The sequence below is a fragment of the Notolepis coatsorum genome (genome assembly GCF_963971535.1).
Source record: "Notolepis coatsorum genome assembly, chromosome: 1".
In the NCBI taxonomy this organism is placed as follows: domain Eukaryota; kingdom Metazoa; phylum Chordata; class Actinopteri; order Aulopiformes; family Paralepididae; genus Notolepis; species Notolepis coatsorum.
In genome coordinates, this window is record NC_140165.1 from 60,366,107 (window position 1) to 60,393,339 (window position 27,233).

Sequence of the window (27,233 nt, forward strand, 5' to 3'; positions counted from 1 at the left end):
CTGTGCGTGAGGTTGTTTGTAGAGCTAAATCTATATTTTATATTATTGCTATGTGTCCATTGTCATTGTCAATTGACAGTATAAACCTTCCCTTCAATATGCCATAAAGAAATAATTTTTTCATCATTTCGTCGTGAATACGAGCGTTATATCGGAATGGTCTGGGATCATTCCTGCAAGGCTAGTTATAGAGCGCAAAGCTAATAACGTTAAATCGATTGGCGTTTTGTCCCTACACAAGCTAGAGTTAAAAATCTAAATGCATATTATCGGTATCATGTTCCACCATGAATGCATGAAAGGGGGTGGGCGGGGGAAGTCGTTTCTGATTATTGATTACCAATAACGGCATTCGTTATTACAACAACATATGCTGACCGGGTGGATGGCTATGAGAACAAGGCCCGATCAGGCTGAAATTGACGTCAAATCGCTCTTACCTGTGGCCGGTTGGATTCAAAAAAGAATTTCCCAGTTATTTGATCGCTATCTGGTAGATCCATATGTCCATTGGCTGATGCTATATTCCTTTACTTTTCTTGTTATCAAGAAGGCACGACAACGCCTCTACTTCCTTAGGCGCTTAAGGAAGTTCAACGTGAGTCAGAAGATCCTCAAGAACTTCTACTCATGCACAATAGAGAGCATCCTGACTGGCAATATCACCTCCTGGTTTGGGAATAGCACCGCACAAGACCGCAGCAGACTACAGAGAGTGGCCCGTTCAGCCGAACGCACAATTGGAGGGGGGCTTCCCACTCTCCAAGGCATTTACAACAAGCAGTGCATGGGCAAGGCTAAGAGAATAATCAAAGACTCCAGCCACCCAAACAACTGCCTCTTTGAACTGCTGCGGTCAGGCAAGCGATAACGGAGTCTCATGGCAAGCACAGAGAGACTCAGAAGGAGCTTCTATCCCCAGGCCATCAGGATGCTCAATGAACAATGATTGCTCAATGAACAATGATTGAACAATGAACAATAACAAGCCATCAACACACCCACAGCACACACACACTTTAAATAAACAACACACTGTAGCACCCACTTTACCACACTTTACACTTTTACATTTATATTATTGGTAAGAGAATTGCACATCTCTTCCTTATTCCTTATTGCACCTCACCACCACAAGGTGGCACCACAAGCTAAGCTATACCTCACCATTTTTGTACCAGATGTACATACTGTATAGTGGTATACTGAACAATTGTTGGTTACACTTATGTTTACTTGACTTCTTGACTTCTATTTTTTACGTATTATACTTATTTATACTATCTTATTATTATCTAGCACACTCTCAGGAGCGAAACAGAAAGAAACATTTCATGCAAAGTATTCTGTATTTCTGTATGACAAATAAAGAAACTTGAAACTTGCATACTGAATTCGGCGTCGCAAAAAGTATTCCAGGCGATCTGGTGAAGCCATAGCTTGTGGCTAACAGAAAAGTCCACACGGAGCGGAAAAAAAAGTGACACCAGGTCTGAAACAAGGATTACTGCATTCTCGAGACAGAGCCACTACCAGGATCTGGTCGGTACTGCACTTTCCAAGTCCCAATATGCCTTTTCCAGCTAAAATACAGCTCTGTGACATTGAGTAGGATATTAAAATGGAATAAAAGCAAAAACGAGTTTAACACATATATATATGTGGTTGGCTTTCAAGCGTCGGCTCCCAAACACGTATATATACGTGGTTGGCCCTGAATGTGTTTAATGATACAAATATTCTCGTATTTATTATTATTATTAAAATCCGAGGATATCTGTAGAATCAATGTGAACGCAATCACCAATGTGTGTGTGTATGTGTGTGAGTGTATGTGTGAGTGTATGTGTGTGTGTGTGTGTGAGTGTGTACCTCTTGCGGATGCGAGCGTTGAACAGAGGAGCTTCATATCGTGGGTTGGTTCCGATCAACAGCAGCAGGTCACAGTCTTCAATACCAGAGATACGAGTGTTTAGAAGATAGTTAGAGCGCAGGTCAGTCCTGAGAGAGAGAGGGGGGGGAGAGAGAGACAGAGAGAGAGAGAGAGAGAGAGAGAGAGAGAGAGAGAGAGAGAGAGAGAGAGAGAGAGAGAGAGAGAGAGAGAGAGAGAGAGAGAGAGAGAGAGAGAGTAACACACTCAGCGGACCAGTAACATCATGACAGTGTTTTTAGTTTTTTACAGCAACACTACACAGAATAATATCACAATATACTCTAGGGGTGGGAATCACCAGAGGCCTCACGATACGATATTATCTCGATACTTAAGTCACGATATACAATAGTATTGCGATTAAAAATATATTGCGATATGCTGAGTATTGCGATATTAATATTGCGATATATTGCGATTTATTTTCAACTGCAAAGTAAAACTTTGTCAACATGTTTTATCTAATAAAATAAAGTTTCAGTCTGTTCATCTCACTTCAATCATTTTTATTGCAGCTAATGGATTTTCTCAAGCAAACAGATGTCAACACTGTAATCTGTGTTGCATGTACCTGACAAACTGAACTGTTTGTATTACAGTCATATTCCAACTTAACTGAATGCACACGTGTGGACTACTGTACTATTACAGGTATTGAAATGAACAATGCAACTTCCTTATACAAAAATAAAATAAAATAATAATTACAAAAAAAAAGAAAAAGAAAATTGCATAATAAAATATTGATACTTGGCGTCCTTGTATCGACACAGTATCGCCACGCAAAGTATCGCGATACTATACTGTATCGATATTTTCCCCCACCACTAATATACTAATACTCTCTCTCTCTCTCTCTCTCTCTCTCTCACCCGGCTCCAGCCATAGGGAACAGCTCCTCAGTGCACAGGTCCTCAGAGTTCAGTCTGTTCAGCAGGTCTTTCAGAGAAACCAAGGCCTCGGCGTCAGCCAGGCCTCCTGCTATAGCAGCCACCTCTCCACTCTGCACACCCTGCAACTACACACACCACAGAGGAAGAGACCCTCTTTAGGCTGCTGTGTTCATCAAGGTGCAGCTAGACACCACAGAGGAAGAGACCGTGTTTAGGCTGCTGTGTTCATCAGGTGCAGCTAGACACCACAGAGGAAGAGGCCGTGTTTAGGCTGCTGTGTTCATCAAGGTGCAGCTAGACCACAGAAGAAGAGTTTAGGCTGTTGTGTTCATCAAGGTGCAGCTAGACACCACAGAAGAAGAGTTTAGGCTTTTTTTTTCTTTTTTTTTTTATTGCTCTTTTTCCCCCTCCATTTTCCTCCGATTTTCTCCCATCCCAATGTTAGTCGTATGCCAATTCCCAATCCCTTCCTGGTCGCTGCGCACTTACCCCCCACAGTCAGATCATCTGGGAGAGTGGAGGCTATCACGTGCTTCCTCCGACACACGTCCAGCCAATCAACTGCTTCTTTTCACCTGGCAGCGCGGATCCTCCCTGAGAGGGCGTAGCGTGTGGAAGGATCACACTATCCCACACAGGTCCTATCCGCGCTTAGCAGGCGCCCCGACCGAACTGTAGGAGTCGCTGTTTACAACGACCCGGACCCACCCCGCCAGCTTCTCCCACCCTCTAATACAGCCAATTGTATTAGTGTGAACGGCCAGCCAAGCTGGTGACAACCCCGGAGCTGTGAGCTGGATTCGAACAGGCGAATCCAGCTCACAGCTTCGGGGTTGGTGACGAACGCAATCTCCGCTACGCCACCTAACCGCCCCGAGTTTAGGCTGTTGTGTTCATCAAGGTGCAGCTAGACACCACAGAAGAAGAGACCGTGTTTAGGCTGCTGTGTTCATCAAGGTGCAGCTAGACACCACAGAAGAAGAGACCATGTTTAGGCTGCTGTGTTCATCAAGGTGCAGCTAGACACCACAGAAGAAGAGACCGTGTCAGGAAGTCAGACTTACTGCTCCAGCCACGCGGGTCAGAACATCCTCCCAGGTGGTCGGGGTCAGCTGACCTGAAGCGTTCTTCACCATTGGCTGGGTCAGCCTCTGACGCTTCAGACCGTCATATGCAAACCTGGAAACACAAAAGTAATTAATAACAGACATGTGTTCCTTATGCTTTCATTCCACCCCTAGTGTATATGTGTGTGTGTGTGTATATATATATTAGGGGTGTAATGGTACACAGAAGCCACGGTTCGGTACGTACGTCGGTATTGGGGTCACGGTTCGGTACAACAGAAAAAAAATATTTATAATAATTATTATTAATATAAAATCTCTTTAATTTATTTAAATTTTTATTTATTTATATATTATATTTATAATTATTATTATTAAATAGAATAATTTTCTATAAGCTTGCCGTAGTAGTCAGTGATATTGGTGTCATTCGGTGTTCAGGCATCCACTTGCCTACTGCCTAGGGATGGGAATCGAAAACCGGTTCCTAATTGTCCGATTCCGAATCGCATGCCTCCGTGACTATCGATTCCTCTTATCGCTGCCAGGTGTTTCCTACAGTTGCGCATAACATTAGCGTTAGCATGCAGCCATAGAGCAGACTATTTGATTCCTTAAGGGCTCGAAATTGCCTGTTTTGGTCATATGCTCCCGAAATGCTCCCGCTGTTTGACTGCTTCTATGTGCAGTGAAAACTACTCCAATGTTTTAGAACCTAGTCATTGATTTAATTCAGGGTAACCTAAGATTAGCCGCGGAGCTAACGCTAGCTAACCAAGCTGATACAGACACACCAATCACGCAACAGAGAGAGATAACAGCTGACTGGGCTCAGGTAGGGTGGGGGCGAGCGGGGACTCCGGGGAGGGAGCCGTCTGTGCGTGTGTGTGTGCGCGCGCTGGTTATTCCTGAGTCAGGAATAACGACCTGTTCAATGCAACTACAGTTCAATAGATTAAATTAGTTTAAGATATTAAACTGTAGTTGCATTCAACAGGTCGTTATTCAATAGATTAAATTAGTTTAAGAATAAAAAAAATTTAAAAAATGTATTAAAGGGGTTATGCACTGCTATTCCTAGCACTATTTGGGCAACTTTACACACTTCCTGTGAGTCTATGTAACACATCTGTAATTTTTATTCCAAAAATAATCATTGTTTTATATTTCTAATCTTGTACTCAAAACCAGCATTTTTCAGCCTCATGAAAGCAGGCTATTATTGGCTTGGCTCCAACCATACTAGCAGAATGCTTTGAGTGACAGCCACCCACCAAATAGCTCCGCCCATCTCCCCGTCAGAGATTAGGTTTCAGGTTACATACAAATATGGTATGTCATAAATATAGAGATGTAGCAGTACTGTCTATCTATATATATGTTACCACTATTTGTAAAAGCCACAACCACGTTACCATATTTGTAATAATGTAAATCATTGTGTCGTTGTACATATTGTGTATACACCGTTAGAAGCTAACATAGCTTAGCTTGGTAGCTATTGTGCTAACAACATATCCCGACGTCCGGCTCGCTGGCCGGCATGCACGCCCGACACAAAATGGTTCTCTCCTCTCTGTACACCCCCGTCCCCACGGGTACCCTGCCGGGGAGCCCATGGACGTGACAACGGCGGCAGCCGTAGGGTGCTCGAGCCCGCCGTAACGCTAGTGGTACACAATAGCTATGAGCTAACTAACGCTACGGCTGCGACGCTGACGCTGTTGTCGCGTCCACAAGCTCCCCGGCAGGACACCCGCGAGAACGGGGGCACACAAGGAGGAGAGAACCACCCCAAATCGAGCACTCATGCCGGCCGACAAGCCGGACACCGCGGTTGTTGTTAGCACAATAGTAGCCCACTGTGATGCACCGAGTGGGCCACCATTGATCAACATGCAGCGATGTGTAGCTTGCATGATGCGTGTGCAGTGCTTTGCCACACAGGTCTGAGAAGAGGACCTGCACATGATAGCAACCGGGAGCGTCGCGGAGCATTCAGCCTGCTGGCTACCTAGATCCACTTCAACCAGCCGAGCGTCGGGAGCTCCAGCAGCTTGTCGATGTGCTAATAGCCTGGAGCCAGCTAACGTTAGCTTGCAGAGGCTATTAGCACACCGACAAGCTGTGTAGCCAGCAGGCTGAATGCTCCGCGACGCTGGTTGAAGTGGATCTAGGTAGCCAGCAGGCTGAATGCTCAACGACGCTCCCGGTTGCTAACGCCGGCCCCGGCTGGTGCTAAGTAGCTAGCGATCGCTCCCGAGTCCCGAGAGCTAACGCCGGTCTGTCTGTCGAAGACCGAGGGAACCGCATCAGGCTTCAGCTGATTAGTGATCTTCTGGACAAGCCTTCCACCCTGCAGGTAGCAAGAATGGAGGCGGGCATTACTAAAACCACAGAGCCAATCACATCACCGTGCGCTATAAACAGCGCCCTGTGACGTGCACCAGGTCGTCAAATCAACCAGCGTTTCCGTTAGAACATATTCGTGCCGGTCTGAGTGTCCTGCAAGATTTCTATCCCCGGACATATTCCTGAAATTCCGGTCAGAGTTTTAAACAGCAGTCTGTTATAATCACATTTTTATGAGCTAACGAATTCCGTTATATTGGACATTTGTATTAATTACATCAAGCGAAGAATGAGAAATTGATTTGCAGAATCAAATTACTATCTCTAGCCTCCCAAGTTAGTGCGATACGCTGATCCAGCATCAAGCTCCCGCGCAGCAGCTGTCACACGCACCCCCAAATGAATCTCGAGTCGACATCGCTTCACCTCGTTGTATCAGACACGTCACACATATCATAATGTTCAACTTCACACACAGCAAACTGTAGTTGATCATCACATTGCCTCGTTTGCAGAGAGCGAGAGGACGAGCCACATGCTCGTAATGCGTTTGTTGATTTCATTATAGCCTACATTTAGTTATAATCAATTATATGCATTACTATGTGACACGGCAGTCAACCAACAGTTGCATATGATTAAAAAATGTCAACACTTACTCACCCCGTCTCGTTCTGCCTATCCGTTTTGTACATGCGAGGCTGCGAGAACAGCGGGTCGTCTGGTTGGTTCGACTTTGATAGATCCCCATTGCATTGGAACAGGTGGACTTCTGCGAGGCTCGCAACGGTAGCAGCAGACTGGGGATGCTCTTTGTGGTTCAATCAATAAAGTGTACTTTGTGTACGTTCAATCAATGTTATCTCTCGTACATCATAGAGGCTAGACTACTAGACTATAATGTCGTACCTCAGCCAGGAGAATTTAACTTTCCACTCGGGCCACCGCCTGAACGCTCGACATTTGTTTATTTTCCGCGGGAGCATCGGCGGTCTCTGTGACTTCAGAAGACTCATCTTCGTTGTCAATGTCATTATTATTAGACCTGCTTGTGCTTGGTTTCATGAAATATTTGTTAAGTTTAGCTTGTTTGGCCATCTCTCTCTCTCGCTCGTATAGCTGTTTGTCGAGACAGGCTCAAAAAAAGAAAAAAAAAGATTCACATCCGAGCGGCGCCATCCGCGCTTTATTAGAGCGAAGCACAATGAAACAAATGTAATGATTGTTTTGTTCATCGCATAGGCTATTTAATTTTAGCCTATTTTAATACAATTCAAATAATAAAATTGTGCTTAGAGGAATTATTTTCACCGGACATTATGACCGGAGAAATTTAAATATTCGGACTTCAACATATTTTGCCAGTCAAATACCGGTAATTACCGGCTAACGGAAACGCTGAAATCAACATGACCTGATTTACTAGAGGCAAAGAGGGGATGGGCTGTAGCTGAGGAATTCGCCAATATAGTATTTAGGCCCAAAAACACATTGATACGAACTCCTATTACTATAATACAATGCTAGAGACTGAAAAATGACATTTATAATGCATAGCACCTTTAATAAAAAGAAAACTAATAAATTAGTTTAAGAGAATCTCAAATACATTATTTTATTTAAGTGTATAATTATTTTATTTATTTTTTTTAGTTTTTGTATTTTTCTGACAACAATAAATGACAATCAGAAATGTCAAGTTGCATGTTGTTATTCTAACCAGCTTAGTTCTGTTGCATTTCCAATTTATTTATTGAAATTATAAATTTATCAGGGATCGATAAAGAATCGGATCGATAAGCAGAATCGATAATGGAATCGGATCGATAAAATCTTATCAATTCCCATCCCTACTACTGCCCCTTTAACACTTTCAGAGCCCAAGATTAATCTTGATTTACCGCTTGAATGCCCACCATCCACTTCAATGTTAGCGTTAATAACACCTAATCTATGTTTTAAATTATGGCTATGTGTCTAATCTCCCCGTCGCTTATCAATGACTCGTTTTCCAGTCAACATTGTCGAAGCGGATTGTTTTTTTATCGGTTCATTTTCGTTTTTATAGCATTTTGAAAATCCCTCGTTTTCAAGGAAAATATAAATATTCCATGAACGGTCATTTTTCGGCCTATTTATTAATCGTTTTCAAATAAACGCTAGATTATCGATAGTATATGTGTACGTATGCACGTCTGCATCTGCACGTCTGAAAAATCGATTCTCTGATTTCCTCAAAGCGATCGCCCACACACACACACATAGGGCGAACGCTGAGATCTCAGCGAATACAACTCTGATTATCCCAAGACTTGTAAAATAGATTCCTTACCTCAGATCAGATGTTCTCCAAAATGATCATTCCAATTCCTGATCGCCATTCCAAAAATCGATTGCTTTTATTGATCCAACGCTACATACTGTACACATGTATTCCACGCTGTTCTGAGGCTCCACAATGAATCCGATCGGCTCGGGTTACATGCCTGAGAAGTAAAATGTGGATTCCGGATTTTTCTTTTCTCATCCATTTTCATTGAGTCCATTCAAAAAGGGTGCATTACCATCTGGGAGACGATAGGGGGCGGTTTTTTCACATCTGAGCTCCTACAGGGGCTGCATACCAACGGGAGACTCTGTTGATTAAATATGAATTCAGATCGCTAATAAAAAAAATAAAACTCTAATTGTCGTGGTGGGCATTCAGGCATTGGGCTGATAAAACGTCTTATCACGTGGTGGGCACTGAAAGTGTTAACAACTTATCCTTGCTAAGTTTCGGTTTCACTTCTAAAGAGAATTTAACTTAACGACGAGACTGAATACTAGAGAACAGATGACATATTACAACAATGGCAGAGGATTATTTGGATTTAAAGCCCAACTTGCAGGTTAAACCCTACTCTTCAATTATGGGTAGTTTACATCATTGGTATCTAATTTAATTATGCATTTTTTTCCATTTGACGCCGGAAATGTCACTCAGAAAGGGGTAAAAAGGTCCATGCACGAATAACATGCACGCGCGAATCAAAAAAGCTTATCAGAGCTATCAGGGCCATGACGTCATGTCGGGTATCTTTCCCCTACTTCTGATCCACTACAAGGAGTTTTGACGAGTGCAGAAAGCTATTTCCTTGATCGAAATGGACGCCTTACAAGACGCAAATGGGTTTAATCGTCGGAGACTTTGATGGACCAGCTACAACTGGTTGAAACAAGGTAGTTATAATGTTTTTAATGTCGTAAAAAAATAACTACATTTACCACTAGGCAGCCTGTTGTTCAGTACAGCAGCGCTACTGGTCTGTGGGCTGTCGCCTTATCCCCGGGTCATAGTACCAAGATGGCTATATCGCTCTGGCTAACGTTACCCCGCTAACGTTAGCATTATGGCTACTGTCGTGCATGTAAAAGAGTTTTGGGAACGAGTCAAATGTGTAGGTCCTGTGGGGCAAAGCACTGCACACACACCATTTTAAATCGGGTGATGTTAGGAGTTTCGAGAATGCTGGCTAGCAAGCTATGCGCCCCGGCATGTTGATACGATAGTAGCCCCACTCGGTGCATCAGTGACGATAGCTATGAGCTAACTAACGCTACAAGCTCAAACACCTTATAACTACTACTATTGTCGTGTCCATAAGTTCCCTGGCATAATACTTGTGAGGACAAAGGTATACAAAGAGGAGAGAACCATTTGAAATCGGGCATTGTTATGAGTTTCGAGAATTCTGGCTGCTAAGCTAAGCTACGTTAGCTAACTTAGCTAGCTTCTAACGGTGTATACACAATATGTACAACGACACAATGATTTTCATTATTACAAATATGGTGGTAACGTGGTTGTGGCTTTTACAAATAGTAGTTAGCTTTAGAGATGGATGGCTATGATCACGGAGCAATAGTGTTGTTAGGTGAAACAGATACATTACTCCTCGGCTAGTAGTAGCAAGGCTCTCTGCCTGCCACTAGCTGTGTGTGACTCAGAGCCCCCTGGTGCCCTGCACCTGACGTGACGACATATCGCATTTCGATTACACGTGCACGTTATGAACCATTGATTAAAATATCCACGTGCGTGGTGATTGTGTTGGGCAGACAAAATGTTTGATAAAAACGCTAAAACTAATAATGGACAGTAAGGGAAATACAACATTGTATGTGAAAGAAAAGTGGGAAAGAGAGTTGGAAATAGAGATAACAGAGGAGGAATGGTATGACACATGTAAGACACAACAAACAACCACAGGATCAAGGATATGGAGGGAGTTTGGGTGGAAAAATATAATTAGATACTTTATAACACCAGAAATACAGTGCAATTACACACCAGCGAAGAAAACATGTTGGAGGGAGTGTGGACAGGAAGGGGCAAACCATACACACATATTCTGGGGATGTCAGAAGATAAGGCACTACTGGGAAGAGATAGGAGGGATAATAAATGAAATAATAGGATACGAAATACCCCAGGGAGGCCAAGTGTTGTATTTGGGGAATCTGTCACAGGAAGGAATCCAAGGGGAAGACAAATATTTGATTAAGATATCGATAGTGGCAGCCAAGAAAGCTTTAACTAAACTGTGGTACAAGGTAGAAGTGCCGACAAAGGATCAATGGATAGAGTTGGTAGAGGGGATACAGGAAATGGAGAGAATCACACATCTGCTGAGGCTGCAAGAAGAAAAGTTTGAATGGAAATGGGGAAAATGGGAAGAATACAGGAGGGGAAGTAACGACATCACAGAGGTTTGAAAAAGATACAAGGAAATGAATAAAAATGTAAATAAATAATGCAAATGTAGAATGGACCGAAGGACCCATGTCACACTTTTTCTTTACACATTTTTTGTCTATTTGTTTTAATTTATGTACTGTGTATTGTCTATGAATGTTGTCTATGTATGTTGAAAAAATGAAAATAAAAATGTAAGTAAAAAAAAAAAAAAACGCTAAAACGGTGTCAATTTCAATAAAAAATAATTTCCTTCTTCAATTTTAATAAAAAATAATTTCCTTCTCCATGAAAGTCACCGTTGGCCTAGTCCACATTGTTTATTGAACAAAAATACAACCTGCAAGTTGGCCTTTAAACACAGTGGAGCTCAGATGATCTGTCTGGAAAAGTATGTTTCTTTTTCTTATTTGATGAGCTGTGCCTGTGAGTCCGGCGGGGGAGAATGTTGATGTGTTTGTTGCCACGTGTGTGTGTGTCAGCGACGCGTGTGTTTCTTTCCATTGGTTTCATTTGGTTAACGTTATTGGGCGAACAAGAAAACGAAAGAAAACTGTAATGACCCTGCAGCTGTTCCAATGTAAATGTGCCTTTCTCCGTGCACTTTCGCCCGCTCTGAACTGAAGTCTGACTCGGTGTGCCCGGCCACACACGCTGTTCTCGCACGAACCTCGCGAGTGCCTGCATGCATGACTCGCGTGTGTGCACTGTGGGGCGTATTCGCCGTATGGCTGTGCGTACCGCACCGTGACGGCCGTACCGTAAATTCGCGGGACGAATACACGTACCGTTACACCCCTAATCAGTGATGCCAGTAACGCGTTACTAAGTAACGCGTTATTGTAATCTGATTACTTTTCCCCGAAAATAGTAATCTAACGCGTTAATCTTTAAAAGCCAGTAATCTGATTGCAGTTACTTGTCCAAGTGGCTGTGCGTTACTATTTCGTTACTATCTCATCATAAATTCATAATGCAGGCGGAATGCAGTATTTTATTTCGTTTTCGACAGTCAAAAATACATTTTGAGCTGTTTTTCTTATTTGGGAGTGACGTCGTGTGGCAGTGAAAGGGTTAACACAAGAATGTGTCCCGCGGCGTGACTGGACCCTCTGTCTGTGAGTGACTCTGCTTTGGTCCAATCACATTCCCCATCCACAGTCTGCGAATCAGAGGCAGAGTAGGGCGGGTCTTCACAGCACGTCATGTGACATATGCGCCAATCGTGTGACAGCAGGGCTCCGTCGTTACAGCCTCGTCTGCAAGGAGAATTCCACCCCAAAACCTCTTGTCTAAACGCAAAATTAAAAGTGAAACCGCAAGACGACTTTTGCGGTTTCTGTTCAGACTTCCATCCCAAAACGCTCGTCTAAACGTAGCCTCAGTCACTACTTCACGTTTGTGTCAGCTAAGCCGGGTGAAAAAAACATTCATATGCGGAGGAAACAAAATACTGTCTACCGCTAAAAACAGCACATCCAATTGCATTGAAAGCATCTGGAATCACAACACTAGCCGACGCTTCGACTAGGTACAGGAGGACCACCAGCCAAACAGCAAAAGAGAGAGATTGTTTCTTTCCCTTTTGATTAATGTATATTTGATGGTGGCAGAGCAAAAGCTCTTATTTGCCAGATTTACAGTTAATTTACATGTTAAAGAGAGACTGATTGTATGTTTATAGAGAGACATTTATAAAAACAATTTAATAGTTACAGTTGATATAATTGAATAGTTCAGCCTGCATTTGTTAGATGTGATACACTGGTTTTGTAAAACCACTGGCTGGCTGCTCTAATGCTGTGAGCATCATAGACTGTTGCTTTACCATACTTGATGGTACAGAAGCTGAAGCACTAGTTTAACAATTTACGTTATGTGCAGAGAAACAAGTTAAAAACAATTTATGCACTTTCAATAAAGCGTTTAAAAAAACTGTTGGGGGAACGACGACGACTTCGTAACCTAGTTACTTTCAAAGTAACTAAGTTACTCTGATAATCAAGTAATCAGTAAAGTAACTTAGATTACTTTTTAAAGGAGTAATCAGTAATCAGATTACTTTTACAAGTAATCTGTGGCATCACTGCCCCTAATATATATATATATATATATATATATATATATATAATATATAAAATATTTTATCTGATTAATCGCATGATTGTCCATAGTTAATCGTAATTAATAGCAAATTAATGGCATATTTTGTATCTGTTCTAAATCTACCTTAAACGGATATTTTTCAAGTTTTAATACTCTTATACCTTTTTTACACAGGATTTTAGCCTGTACCTTCTGGCAGGGGGACTGCCAATGGAAATGAGCCTTTTGGCTCAAATTGGGTGCATTTACGTTTTTTAAATGTTTTATTAACACTTTGAATGCCCATCACGAGATATCTCGTTTAATTTTTTTTATTAGCAATCTGAATTCATATTTCATCAACCGAGTCTACCGTTGGTAAACCTGCCCCGCCAGGCGCTCAGATGTGAAAAAAGCGCACCCTATCGTCTCCCAGATGGTAATGCACCCTTTTGGATTGGACTCAATGAAAATGTATGAGAAAAAAAAATTCCGGAATCCACATTTTACTTCTCACGCATGTAACCGGAGCCGATCAGATTCATTCTGGACCCTCAGCACAGCGTGTAATATGTGTTTTACAGTATACGCGTTGGATCAATAAAAGGCTTGATTTTTGAAATGGCGATCAGGAATTGGAATAATCCATTTGGATACCATCTGATCTCAGGTAAGGAATCTATTTTACCAGTCTTAGGATAATCAAACCCGTTTTCACGGAGATATAAGCTTTCCCCTATAATGTGATATGGCTGTTTGACTGTAAGAGCAATCAGGAACTGAGAGAATCTATTTTCAGCGCGCGGCACCAGCGTGCACACGTACACATAATTATACTATCGATAATCTAGCGTTTATTTAAAAACGATTCATAAATAGGCAGAAAAATGACAACGTTCTAGAATATTACAGTACAGGGCGATTATCATGGAATCTTTCTTTTTTTGTGAAAACGAGGGCTTTTCAAAATGCTATAAAATGGAAATGAACCGATAAAAAAACAATCCGCTTCGACAATGTTGACTGGAAATGAGTCATTGATAAGCGACGGGCAGATTAGACACATAGCCATAATTTAAAACATAGATTAGGCGATATTAATGCTAACATTGAAGTGGATGGTGGGCATTCAAGCACTAAATGTGCGCCCCCTGCTGGGCACTGAAAGTGTTAATGTACGCTGTCACCCTTGAACAAATAAAGTAAACCTAAACCTTATAAACATGAGTCAAAATAATGCTTGCTTTATGCAGCCATTTAACACAAAAGGATGACCCTCATGCATTGCAAATTTGCATCAAATTCAAAACAGAGTGATGCACAAAATAATAATTTAAAACAATGAATAAAGTGTGCATGAAATAGGGGAAGAAAACGTTAGGAACTTGTTACATTCACCCACACAAGGGCTGATGACTCACCCCCCCCCCCCCCTCTCTCTCACACACACACTCTCAGCTCTTTCTCTCTTGCCCCTTCCTCATCTCTCTCACCCCCCCCCCCCCCCCGCTCTCTCCATCTCACTCTCACCCCCCCCTCTCTCTCCATCTCACTCACACACACACACACACACACACACAATGAGAGTATCAATAATACACCTGAGTGAAGTCTGGTAAAAAAATAAAAATAAAAATAGTGGCGGTAAAAGAATTGTGCGTTAACGCGTTAATAACGCGTTAACTTTGACAGCCTTAATATATATATGTATGTATGTGTGTATATATATGTGTATGTATGTATGTATGTATATATATATATGTATGTGTGTGTGTATATGTATGTATGTATGTGTGTATGTGTATTATATGTATGTATGTGTGTGTATATATATATATATATATATATATATATATATATATGTGTGTGTGTATGTATGTATATATATATATGCATGTGTGTGTATATATATGTCAGCGTTTCCGTTAGCCGGTAATTACCGGTATTTGACCGGCAAAATCTGTTGAAGTCCGACATATTTAATCTCTCCGGTCATAATGTCCGGTGAAAATAATTCCCTCTAAGCACAATTTGATTATTTGAATTGTATTAAAATAGGCAAAAATTAAATAGCCTATGCGATGAACGAAACAATCATTACATTTGTTTCATCGTTGCTTCTAATAATGACAACGACGTTGTCAGCGAGAGCTTAGTGCTGGGTTTGCGAGTGCATGTGCAGCTGCAAAGCCACAGCTGCACACCAGCAGTGCCGGCACAGTGCAGTACTCCAATTCAGCCATTGGCAATTCAGCTGTTGGGTGGGGGGCGCTGCTGAGCGGTCCCCAGATAGGGCCTGAAAACAGCTGAATCTGCGACTCTGCAGCGGCATACTCTCGCAAATAAGTCGTTGGGAGGTGGAGATTCATCACGCAAACCCACGATAATGTTGCCGTCTCTCTCTGCCAAATTTCTCAGTTCTTCGCTTGATATAATTAATACAAATGTCCAATATAACGGAATTCGTTAGCTCATAAAAATGTGATTATAACAGACTGCTGTTTATTAATGTTGGGCCGACTGCCCACAGACACCTATTTGATTTAAAGTCAGCAGCAGCACGGAGTCTCTGGACTTATTTTATTTGGAATATAATGACTGTATATGCAAAAGTAGCCTAGTTTTAAGTTAAAATATTATAAATCTACATGCCTTGAGGATGTCATTCTTTTGTTTTGTTGTCATTCTTTTGCCTATCAATTGTTTTTAAGCTCAATAAACTCTGACCGGAATTTCTCTCATTTGACCGGTAGATTGAAATCTACCGGACACTGAGGCCGGCAACAATTTTTTCTAACGGAAACCCTGATGTATGTATGTGTGTATGTGTGTATGTATGTGTGTGTGTGTATGTGTATGTGTGTGTGTAGAGACCTGGTCTTGTCAGAGATCCACTCCTCGTTCACCTCCTCATTAAGTCGGGGCATCACCCTCATCACCTCCCCTCCTCTGGTGCTGACCACGATGTTGCTGCCCACCGCGTCCAGCACGTCTATAGACTCCGTCTTCCTGTAGAGAGAGAGACCATGTTATCTATAGACTCTGTCTTCCTGTAGAGAGAGAGAGGCCATGTTATCTATAGACTCTGTCTTCCTGTAGAGAGAGAGAGGCCATGTTATCTATAGACTCTGTTTTCCTGTAGAGAGAGACCATGTTATCTATAGACTCTGTCTTCCTGTAGAGAGAGAGAGGCCATGTTATCTATAGACTCTGTCTTCCTGTAGAGAGAGAGGCCATGTTATCTATAGACTCTTGTCTTCCTGTAGAGAGAGACCATGTTATCTATAGACTGTCTTCCTGTAGAGAGAGATACCATGTTATCTATAGACTGTCTTCCTGTAGAGAGAGAGAGGCCATGTTATCTATAGACTCTGTCTTCCTGTAGAGAGAGAGGCCATGTTATCTATAGACTGTCTTCCTGTAGAGAAAGAGGCCATGTTATCTATAGACTCTGTCTTCCTGTAGAGAGAGAGGCCATGTTATCTATAGACTGTCTTCCTGTAGAGAGAGAGGCCATGTTATCTATAGACTCTGTCTTCCTGTAGAGAGAGACCATGTTATCTATAGGCTGTCTTCCTGTAGAGAGAGACCATGTTATCTATAGACTGTCTTCCTGTAGAGAGAGAGGCCATGTTATCTATAGACTCTGTCTTCCTGTAGAGAGAGACCATGTTATCTATAGACGCTGTCTTCCTGTAGAGAGAGAGACCATGTTATCTATAGACTCTGTCTTCCTGTAGAGAGAGACCATGTTATCTATAGACTCTGTCTTCCTGTAGAGAGAGAGACCATGTTATCTATAGACTCCGTCTTCCTGTAGAGAGAGAGACCATGTTATCTATAGACTGTCTTCCTGTAGAGAGAGACCATGTTATCTATAGACTGTCTTCCTGTAGAGAGAGAGGCCATGTTATCTATAGACTGTCTTCCTGTAGAGAGAGACCATGTTATCTATAGACTCTGTCTTCCTGTAGAGAGAGACCATGTTATCTATAGACTGTCTTCCTGTAGAGAGAGAGGCCATGTTATCTATAGACTCTGTCTTCCTGTAGAGAGAGAGGCCATGTTATCTATAGACTGTCTTCCTGTAGAGAGAGAGGCCATGTTATCTATAGACTCTGTCTTCCTGTAGAGAGAGAGGCCATGTTATCTATAGACTGTCTTCCTGTAGAGAGAGACCATGTTATCTATAGACTGTCTTCCTGTAGAGAGAGAGGCCATGTTATCTATAGACTGTCTTCCTGTAGAGAGAGAGGCCATGTTATCTATAGACTCTGTCTTCCTGTAGAGAGAGAGGCCATGTTATCTATAGACTGTCTTCCTGTAGAGAGAGAGGCCATGTTATCTATAGACTCTGTCTTCCTGTAGAGAGAGACCATGTTATCTATAGGCTGTCTTCCTGTAGAGAGAGACCATGTTATCTATAGACTGTCTTCCTGTAGAGAGAGAGACCATGTTATCTATAGACTGTCTTCCTGTAGAGAGAGAGGCCATGTTATCTATAGACTGTCTTCCTGTAGAGAGAGACCATGTTATCTATAGACTCTGTCTTCCTGTAGAGAGAGACCATGTTATCTATAGACTGTCTTCCTGTAGAGAGAGACCATGTTATCTATAGACTCTGTCTTCCTGTAGAGAGAGAGACCATGTTATCTATAGACTGTCTTCCTGTAGAGAGAGACCATGTTATCTATAGACTGTCTTCCTGTAGAGAGACCATGTTATCTATAGACTGTCTTCCTGTAGAGAGAGACCATGTTATATATAGACTCTGTCTTCCTGTAGAGAGAGGCCATGTTATCTATAGACTCTGTCTTCCTGTAGAGAGAGACCATGTTATCTATAGACTCTGTCTTCCTGTAGAGAGAGAGACCATGTTATCTATAGACTCTGTCTTCCTGTAGAGAGAGACCATGTTATCTATAGACTCTGTCTTCCTGTAGAGAGAGAGACCATGTTATCTATAGACTCTGTCTTCCTGTAGAGAGAGAGACCATGTTATCTATAGACTGTCTTCCTGTAGAGAGAGAGACCATGTTATCTATAGACTGTCTTCCTGTAGAGAGAGGCCATGTTATCTATAGACTGTCTTCCTGTAGAGAGAGACCATGTTATCTATAGACTCTGTCTTCCTGTAGAGAGAGACCATGTTATCTATAGACTGTCTTCCTGTAGAGAGAGACCATGTTATCTATAGACTCTGTCTTCCTGTAGAGAGAGAGACCATGTTATCTATAGACTGTCTTCCTGTAGAGAGAGACCATGTTATCTATAGACTGTCTTCCTGTAGAGAGACCATGTTATCTATAGACTGTCTTCCTGTAGAGAGAGACCATGTTATCTATAGACTCGGTCTTCCTGTAGAGAGAGAGACCATGTTATCTATAGACTCTGTCTTCCTGTAGAGAGAGAGACCATGTTATCTATAGACTGTGTTCCTGTAGAGAGAGAGACCATGTTATCTATAGACTCTGTCTTCCTGTAGAGAGAGAGGCCATGTTATCTATAGACTGTCTTCCTGTAGAGAGAGAGGCCATGTTATCTATAGACTGTCTTCCTGTAGAGAGAGAGACCATGTTATCTATAGACTGTCTTCCTGTAGAGAGAGACCATGTTATCTATAGACTGTCTTCCTGTAGAGAGAGGCCATGTTATCTATAGACTGTCTTCCTGTAGAGAGAGACCATGTTATCTATAGACTCTGTCTTCCTGTAGAGAGAGAGGCCATGTTATCTATAGACTGTCTTCCTGTAGAGAGAGAGGCCATGTTATCTATAGACTCTGTCTTCCTGTAGAGAGAGACCATGTTATCTATAGACTCCGTCTTCCTGTAGAGAGAGAGAGGCCATGTTATCTATAGACTGTTTTCCTGTAGAGAGAGAGACCATGTTATCTATAGACTCTGTCTTCCTGTAGAGAGACAGAGACAGAGACAGAGAGAGAGAGAGAGAGAGAGAGAGAGAGAGGGTCTCTCTACCTAGTCTCCCATGGTCTGGCAGTGAAGGCGTAGGGTTTGGAGGTCAGGGCTCCCACAGGACAGATGTCGATGACGTTCCCCGAGAGCTCCGACATGAACATCTTCTCCACGTAGGTCCCGATCTGCATGCCGTTCCCTCTGCCCGTCGTGCCCAGGTCCTCCACGCCCGCAATCTCACTGGCAAAACTACACACACACATCGTATCAGCATGATTCTCACTGGCCAAAACTACAACACACACATCATATACCTCCCTCTCTCCTCTTCTCTCACCGGACACAGCGGGTACACTGGATACATCTGGTCATGATGGTCTTAATGAGAGGACCGATGTTCTTGTCTTCTACAGCTCTCTTGTTCTCTGTGAAACGACTCCTGTCTGAACCAAACTGCATCGACTGGTCCTAGGGACAGAGAGACAAACATGAGTGTATTATTATGTATTAGGGGTGTAACGATGCATCGATTAATCGAAATGCATCGATTCTAATGTGTTAGAATCGATGCATCGATTTGAATATGTTAGAATCTATTATAATCTAAATGAATTGTTTTTATTGACCTATAGTCCATTCATGCTGAGTGAATCAGTTCCCCCAGCCACATTTGTGTATTCAAATTTTTTTGGGGAATTAACTGATAGAAAATTAATCGAATCGTGGTCAAATGAAGAGATTTCATGATGCATTGAATCGTTGCCTGAATAATCGTAATCGAAATTAATCGTTGTGAGGTCGCATCGTTACACCCCTAGTATGTATAGTACTAGTATGTGTGTATTAGTATATTATGTATATATGTGTACTAGTTAGGGCTGTACCGAATGTCATTTTTTAACATTCAAAGCTTCTATTGAAGTATTCAAACAAAGCTTCGAATGTCTGTCGTCAATTCGTTTTTTAAATTTTTTATCCTCAAACTAAATCCTCAATTTGAATAAAGTTTAATAACGTTTTTTTTATTAAATCAACTTTCTTTAACACTTTGATCGCCGGGGTTAAATTCATAATTTACCATCCCTCGCCAGCCCTATTTAACATGGAGAAGTTCCCCTTCTTTGCAGGGCTATAACTTTTTAAATTGTATTGCTAAATTGACATTACTATGGCCCATTCAACGTCTTATATCTATTGTTCAGGGTGTAGCAACGTTATACTTTTTCATTCACATATTCATACTAAAATACGGTCTAGAGTATAAGTATGTTTTTATCGTTTTCTGCAGCTTTCTCCAGAACTTGATTTATAGCCCTAAATGCATTATATTGATGATCAAATACAGTTTGGTAGGAATCTGTGCGAGATAAAAAAATTCAAATGGACGTACTTCTAGAAGTTACTACGTATGATCTGATGACGACCGGATGGGGGGGGGGGGGGTCGTTTATAATTCCGTGGGCAACGTTATATCATTCATCTAGTGTGGGTGATATGATCATTAGAGCAGTTAGTATAGAAGACATTACAAAATAACGCTGAAACTCACTGTAGCTTCCTCTCGCCGTTGGGAGATGAGCGTGGAACAGAATTTTTTCTATTATGGGATGTCGAAATATCCGATCCATTTCCAGGTTGTATAATAGTATATACGTCCAAATCATGTTGTTTATCGAGTTATTGGTAACGGATCACTATCCGTCGTGATCAGCTCGACTCCTGGGACTATTACCGAGTGATTGGACCAAATTGAAATGAGCACCAGCTTCCACTTCCGGTTTCTTCCCTGGGCGATCCGCCGATCGGCCACCAGATGGCGCTCTTGAACAGTTAGAGAGTTGATAGGGGCCCACCAGTACATCTCATGTCTCCGGGGGAGAAATATGATTTTTGAAATATTGATATCAAAGACGCTGTCCAGCGTCTTCGGCAGAATGAGCATGGCGGGGAATGACGTGTTCCAGCGTCAACGGCAATTAAAGTGTTAATGAATATAACGCATCAGTTTCGTCAACATAAATAATCCAATAAGGGCACGGTTGGTATGAAAGTGATGGCGACGTCTTGATTAGATGGAGCGCCCAGTGCCAAGCGGATGCAGATAGGCTACATACCGTAATTCCTCTAATAGTAACCCCGGCTTGTATTTGTTTCAACTGTAGCGGATACCAGGCTTGTATTAGGAGGAGGCATGTATAAGAGGGAGGCCTATATTTCAAATTTTCAAACGGATCATAATGAATAAATCAACATTTTGTGTCAGTTTGAACCCAGTAAAATGTACTGGGTTCATTTATTGAAACCAAGTACTGTATGAAATACGGTAGTAAACAGTGCAATTACAGGTGGTCAAAAAAAGTAAAATAAAGTAAAATAGTGCAATCACAATACTGGTATAATAATAATAATAATAATAACTTCGTTTTATACAATTCTGAGGTAGGCTTACTCTCTTGGTAAACATTAACACCATACCATTATATGGTATTTATTGCACAGCCAGGCCAGCATATGATATAACAACAATAACAAAATATATTGCCTATGGTAAATCCGTTGAGGGAAATACCGTAATTCCTCTAATATACATGAAACCCGGCTTGTATTAGGAGGCCGGCTTATAATTGCTTAGCTCAACAGCGCACCCGGTCATTAATAGAGACCCGGTTTTTAATTGAATACCGGTTACTATTAGAGGAATTACGGTAATTTATGATAAATGTTTTATTTACATTTTTATGACTAGTCATATACTATAATAGTATAATACTATATTAGTGTAGGTGGCGGCTACGTGGCGTAGTGGGCAAGGCGCTCGCCACGAATGCGGAGACGCTGGGCTCGCCTGTTGGAGCCCAGCGCTCCACATTGCTTTCAGTTTAGCTGGTCGTTCATACTAATACACATTGGCCGTATTAGGGGGTGGGAAACTGATGGGTGGGGATCGGGCGTTGTAGACAGCGACTCCTACAGGTCGGTTAGTGCGCCTGCGCAGTAGAATCAGGAAGTGTCGGGGGCAGTGTGAGCCTCCCACGCGTTACTCCTCGCCACTGAGAGATCAAGCTGCGCAGGTGAAAAGATGCGACTGCTGTTACCTCAAGTACCGGAGGGGAATGTGCTATGTATGACTTAGTCCACATTGCAGCCGGCTTGTGGGAGGCAAGAAACAGCGTTTGTGACAGGGAAGGGTTGAATTGGATGATACGAAATTGGGATGGGAGAAAATATAGAAAATGGGAGAAAAAGTGGATAAAAAAAGAAATACTATATTAGTGTAGCCTAATCTTTATCTGCAACTGTGAAGGAAAAAACCCATTGGTTTAAACAGAATGAAGACAGATAAAAAAATATATATATATTTTTTTTTTATCCATCTATTTATTCATTCTGTTTAAACCAATGGGGCTTTTATATATATATGTTTTTATTAAAGATTTAAAATTCGAATGTTGATTTAGAATTCGAATGTCAACATTATGATCGAAGCTTCGAAGCATTCGGTACAGCCCTAGTACTAGTTAGGGCTGACCTCTATTAATCGATTAGTCGACTAATCGGTCGAAAGGGGCCGGAGTCGACTGCCGGTCTCTTAGTCGAATAACATTTTTGGATCATTCCATTTGGGCTGTGGGGGTGCTTAATGTCTGATTTAACATATACTTGCTTGGTTTCTCCCAATAAATTATATATATTCTATTTTTGGCAAACTACTAGTTATTCACATTTGAACATGCTTCCTGACCGGTTTCAATCAATCTCCAATATGCGCGCGTGTGTGTGTGCCCGTGCCGTCAGTGAATAAATCACCATGGTGGTAGCTGCCAGTGGTAGACTCCAAATATCCGCGTGGAGGAGATCCTCACTGGGCTTGTGTCGTGTCCCGACGTGTCGTGAATCTATTTCGCAATCGCTACATGAATAAATGTCTCACAGTCACTCACAATGCCTCCAAAAAAGACCTCACAAGTGTGGAAATACTTTGAACACTTAAGAGGATAAAACAAAAGTAAGATGCAAGATCTGCGAACACACATCGTCATACCACACGTCAACAAGTAACATGGCATACCACTTAACACTGAGCGCCAGCCGTGTTTTCCTTTTTACCCCCTTGAATGCCACCATCCACGGCCAATGTTTCAAGTTCAAGTTTCTTTAATAGTTGTCATACAGAAGTACAGAATACTTTTATACAAAATTCTTCTTACTGTTACGCTCCAGAGACTGTGCTAGACAAGATAAGTATGAAATAAAATAAAGTAGCATGTAAAAAGAAGTAAAAATAGAGGTCACAGTGTTCAGTATAGACATATGTACAATGTTCGATGCAGACTAGAAGTAACTGAGTTACCATACAATATACAATATACTATGCAATATACTAATATACAATACTATATACATATAGTGCAAAGCAGAAATGGGATGAGGTACAATTTAGGTACAATTTACAGTAAGGTGTACGAGTTGTAGTGCAAATCCTTTACCAATAAATATAAAGTGTGTTTAGGTGATCTAAAGTGTGGAGAGTGGGTGCTGCAGTGTGTTGTTTGTTTAAAGTGAGTGTGTGCGTGTGGATGTGTGTGCTGTGTGCATTTGATGGTTGTTGCATAGTGTTTATTGTTCGTTGAGCAGCCTGATGGCCTGGGGATAGAAGCTTCTTCTGAGTCTTTCTGTGCTCGCCTTGAGACTCCGGTATCGCTTGCCTGACCGCAGCAGTTCAAAGAGGCAGTTGTTCGGGTGGCTGGAGTCCTTGATGATTATCTTAGCCTTGCCCCTGCACCGCTTGTTGTAAATGTTCTGGAGGGTGGGAAGCCCCCCTCCAATTGTGCGTTCCGCTGAACGTGTCACTCTTTGTAGTCTGGTTCAGTCTTGTGCAGTGCTATTCCCAAACCAGGAGGTGATGTTGCCAGTCAGGATGCTCTCTATTGTACATGAGTAGAAGTTCTTAAGGATCTTCTGACTGACTTGGAACTTCCTTAGGCGCCTGAGGAAGTAGAGGCGTTGTCGTGCCTTCTTCACAACACTGTCAATGTGTGTGGTCCATGTCAAGTCCTCGGAGATGTGGGCTCCGAGGTACTTGAAACTGTTCACTCTCTCAACCGGTGCCCCGTCGATGCTGAGGGGGCTGTAGTCCTTGACCCCCGACCTCCTGAAGTCCACAATCATCTCCTTTGTTTTGCTGACGTTCAGGGAGAGTCTGTTCTCCTGGCACCATCCCGCCAGGACCTTGACCTCTTCCAGGTAGGCCCTCTCGTCGTTTGCAGAGATCAGGCCCACCACTACTGTGTCGTCAGCAAATTTGATGATTGTGTTGTTGCTCCGCTGAGCCACACAGTCATGTGTGTACAGGGAGTAGAGGAGGAGACTCAGAACACAGCCCTGTGGGGCCCCTATGTTGAGGGTGATGGATGAGGAGGTGCAGTTGCCTGCTCTCACCACCTGGGGTCTGCCCGTCAGGAAGTCCAAGACCCACTGGCAGAGGTCATAGTTCAAGCCCAGGTCCCTGAGCTTGGCTATGAGTTTGGAGGAGACTATGGTATTGAATGCTGAGCTGTAGTCGATGAATAGCATTCTCACATAGTTCCCCTGCCTCTTGTCCAGGTGTGATGCTGCTGTGTGCAGCACATGGGCTATGGCGTCCTCCGTGGACCTGTTGGGCGGTATGCAAATTGCAGGGGGTCCAGGTTGATGGGGAGGGAGGAACAGATGTAGCCCTTCACTAGCTTCTCAAAGCACTTCATGGCTATGGAGGTGAGAGCTACAGGGCGGTAGTCATTTTTTTGGGTACAGGGATGATGGTGGACTTCTTCAAACAGGTGGGGGTGACAGCCTGTTCTAAGGACAGGTTAAATATGTCAGTGAATACCGGGGCCAGTTGGTTGGCACAGACTTTTAGGACGCGGCCGGGGATACCGTCCGGTCCTGCTGCCTTCCTGATATTCACTTTCTTAAAGGTCCTCCTCACCTCATGTTCTGTTATTCTGAACACTGAATCTCCATCAGCAGCGCCCCCCCGCTCCATTGCGGTGGTTTGTAGGCTGGTGTTGTTATTCACCGCCTCAAACCTCGCATAGAAGGTATTGAGATCATTTGCTAAGGAGATGTCACTGTTCAGCTTGAGGGAGGTGCCTTTGTAATCTGTCATCGTTCTGAGGCCCTGCCACATGCCTATCGCCTAATCTATGTTTTAAATTAAGGCTATGTGTCTAATCTGCCCGTCGCTTATCAAAGAATCATTTTCCAGTCAACATTGTCAAGGCAGATTGTATTTTTATCGCTTCATTTCAGTTTGATAGCATTTTGAAAATCACCAGTTTTCGGGGGAAAAACAACCCATGCCTATGATAATCGCCTTTTACTGGAATATTCCAGAACGTTGTTATTTGTCTGCCTATTTATGAATCGTTTTCAAATAAACGCTAGATGATCGATAGTATATGTGTGCGCACGCACGCTCATGCCATGCGCTGATAATCGCTGCGCTTATTTCCTCATGGCTTTTACAGTCAAAACAGCCATATCACATATCACATAAACGCCGTACTTTTCGCACTATAAGCCGCACCTGACTATAAGCCGCAGCAGCTAAATTGAATGATGTGTACATATATAAGCCGCACTGGACTATAAGCCGCAGGTGTTTTAATGTTTAATTACCATATGTTATTGGTAATATGTTATACGCTATTCTTGTGTGTTAACACCTCGCTAAGTGCACCCGCACAGACCACACCCAGCTTCTCGTTTGTAGTCTTTCCACCAGCATTGGGACACAATACTGTCGGACAAATAACAAGAATTAACTCATTTACAAGTTGTATTAAGTTGAGCAAATAAGGGAACAGATAAATAACATTTCAATGCAGTAAAAAAAGCAAGATTTTTACATTTTCGGGTTTGGTCCACATATAAGCCGCACCGTTATATAAGCCGCAGGGTCGAAAAATGGGGAAAAAAGCCGCGGCTTATAGTCCGAAAAGTACGGTATATATCCGTGAAAACACTGATAACATAGATTCCTTACCTGAGGTCAGATGGTATCCAAATGGTTTATTCCAATTTCCGATCGCCATTCGAAAAAATCGATAAATGTATTGATCCATCGTGTGTACAGTATAACCCATATTCGCCTTGGCTCAGAGGCTCCAGAATGAACTCTAGTAGACCCCGGCTGCATCAGTGAGAAGTAAAATGTGGTGTCAGAAATCCGTTCTCCCATTCACTTTCATTGAGTCCATTCCAAAAGGGTGATTTACCATCTGGGAGACGATAGGGGGTGCTTTTTTCACATCTGAGCGCCGGCAAACCCTGGATCTCCAACGGTAGGCTTGCGTGATGCAATATGATTTCAGGTCGCTAATAAAAAAAATAAAAAAAACAGAGTATACTCGTGACGTGGCATTCAACGGTCGGGGCGTAAACCCGAGAAAAGCCGCGAGTGGCATACAAAGTGTTAATGAACGTAAGTTGACTTCCGTATGTTTGTCATGTCCCTACTCCCTTTATTATTTTAATATTTGTAATGGAATCAATCTTAGGCTATATATCGGGTCTTATATGATTTATAATTTTTTCTATAGGTGCACCCACAGACGTGTCCCGTGGCCTCTCCCACCACGTCGAATGCGGCCTCGGCCTCGCAGTTATTTCAGAAGAAACTGGAGTTTAGGGTACCACTCTCCGAGAAAAGAAGAGAAATTACAAACAAAATTGCTAATTTCGTAGCTCTTGACATGAGACCTGTTAACGTTGTTGAAGGAGAAGGTTTCAGAGACTTAATTCGCACACTGGAGCCAGGATACACGTGTCCCAAAAGAGAGACGGTCATGCATGCAGTGAATGCGAAATACACTTCCACAAGGAAAGATATTTCCGAATTGATAAACGCATGTGAAGCAGTCAGCTTGACCACAGATATTTGGACTTCACTGACAATGGAGGCATATATGACAGTGACCGTGCACTTCATTACGGAGGATTGGCGATTGGAATGCTTTGTGTTAGAAACGAAGAAAATGGAAGAAAGTCACGCAGCATTCCATATTGGAGAAACACTGGCAGCGATACTTTCTGATTGCAATTGGGCCATTCCACGCAATAAGGTTGTTTCTATCGTCCATGACAATGCAACAAATATTATTAAATGCACTGATCAGTTGAATGAAGACCCGTCCTGGGGGGGGAGTGCAGGGAGTGCGTTGCACTGGCCACACGTTGCAGCTGTGCATCAACACTGCGCTCAAGCAAC

General features: G+C 42.4%; 1 protein-coding gene across 1 annotated transcript in view; it reads right to left on the minus strand.

Annotated features, from left to right (window-relative positions):
* Positions 1–27,233, minus strand: part of ndufs1 (NADH:ubiquinone oxidoreductase core subunit S1) — an 81,334-nt gene that overhangs the window by 23,519 nt on the left and 30,582 nt on the right. Inside the window, exons 7-12 of the mRNA XM_084328148.1 lie at positions 19,320–19,450; positions 19,046–19,231; positions 15,943–16,077; positions 3,891–4,005; positions 2,806–2,951; positions 1,873–2,001 (exon numbers count right to left, since the gene is read on the minus strand). Of these exons, the coding sequence (XP_084184274.1) occupies positions 1,873–2,001; positions 2,806–2,951; positions 3,891–4,005; positions 15,943–16,077; positions 19,046–19,231; positions 19,320–19,450 (842 nt within the window). The remainder of the gene's footprint in view (positions 1–1,872; positions 2,002–2,805; positions 2,952–3,890; positions 4,006–15,942; positions 16,078–19,045; positions 19,232–19,319; positions 19,451–27,233) is intronic.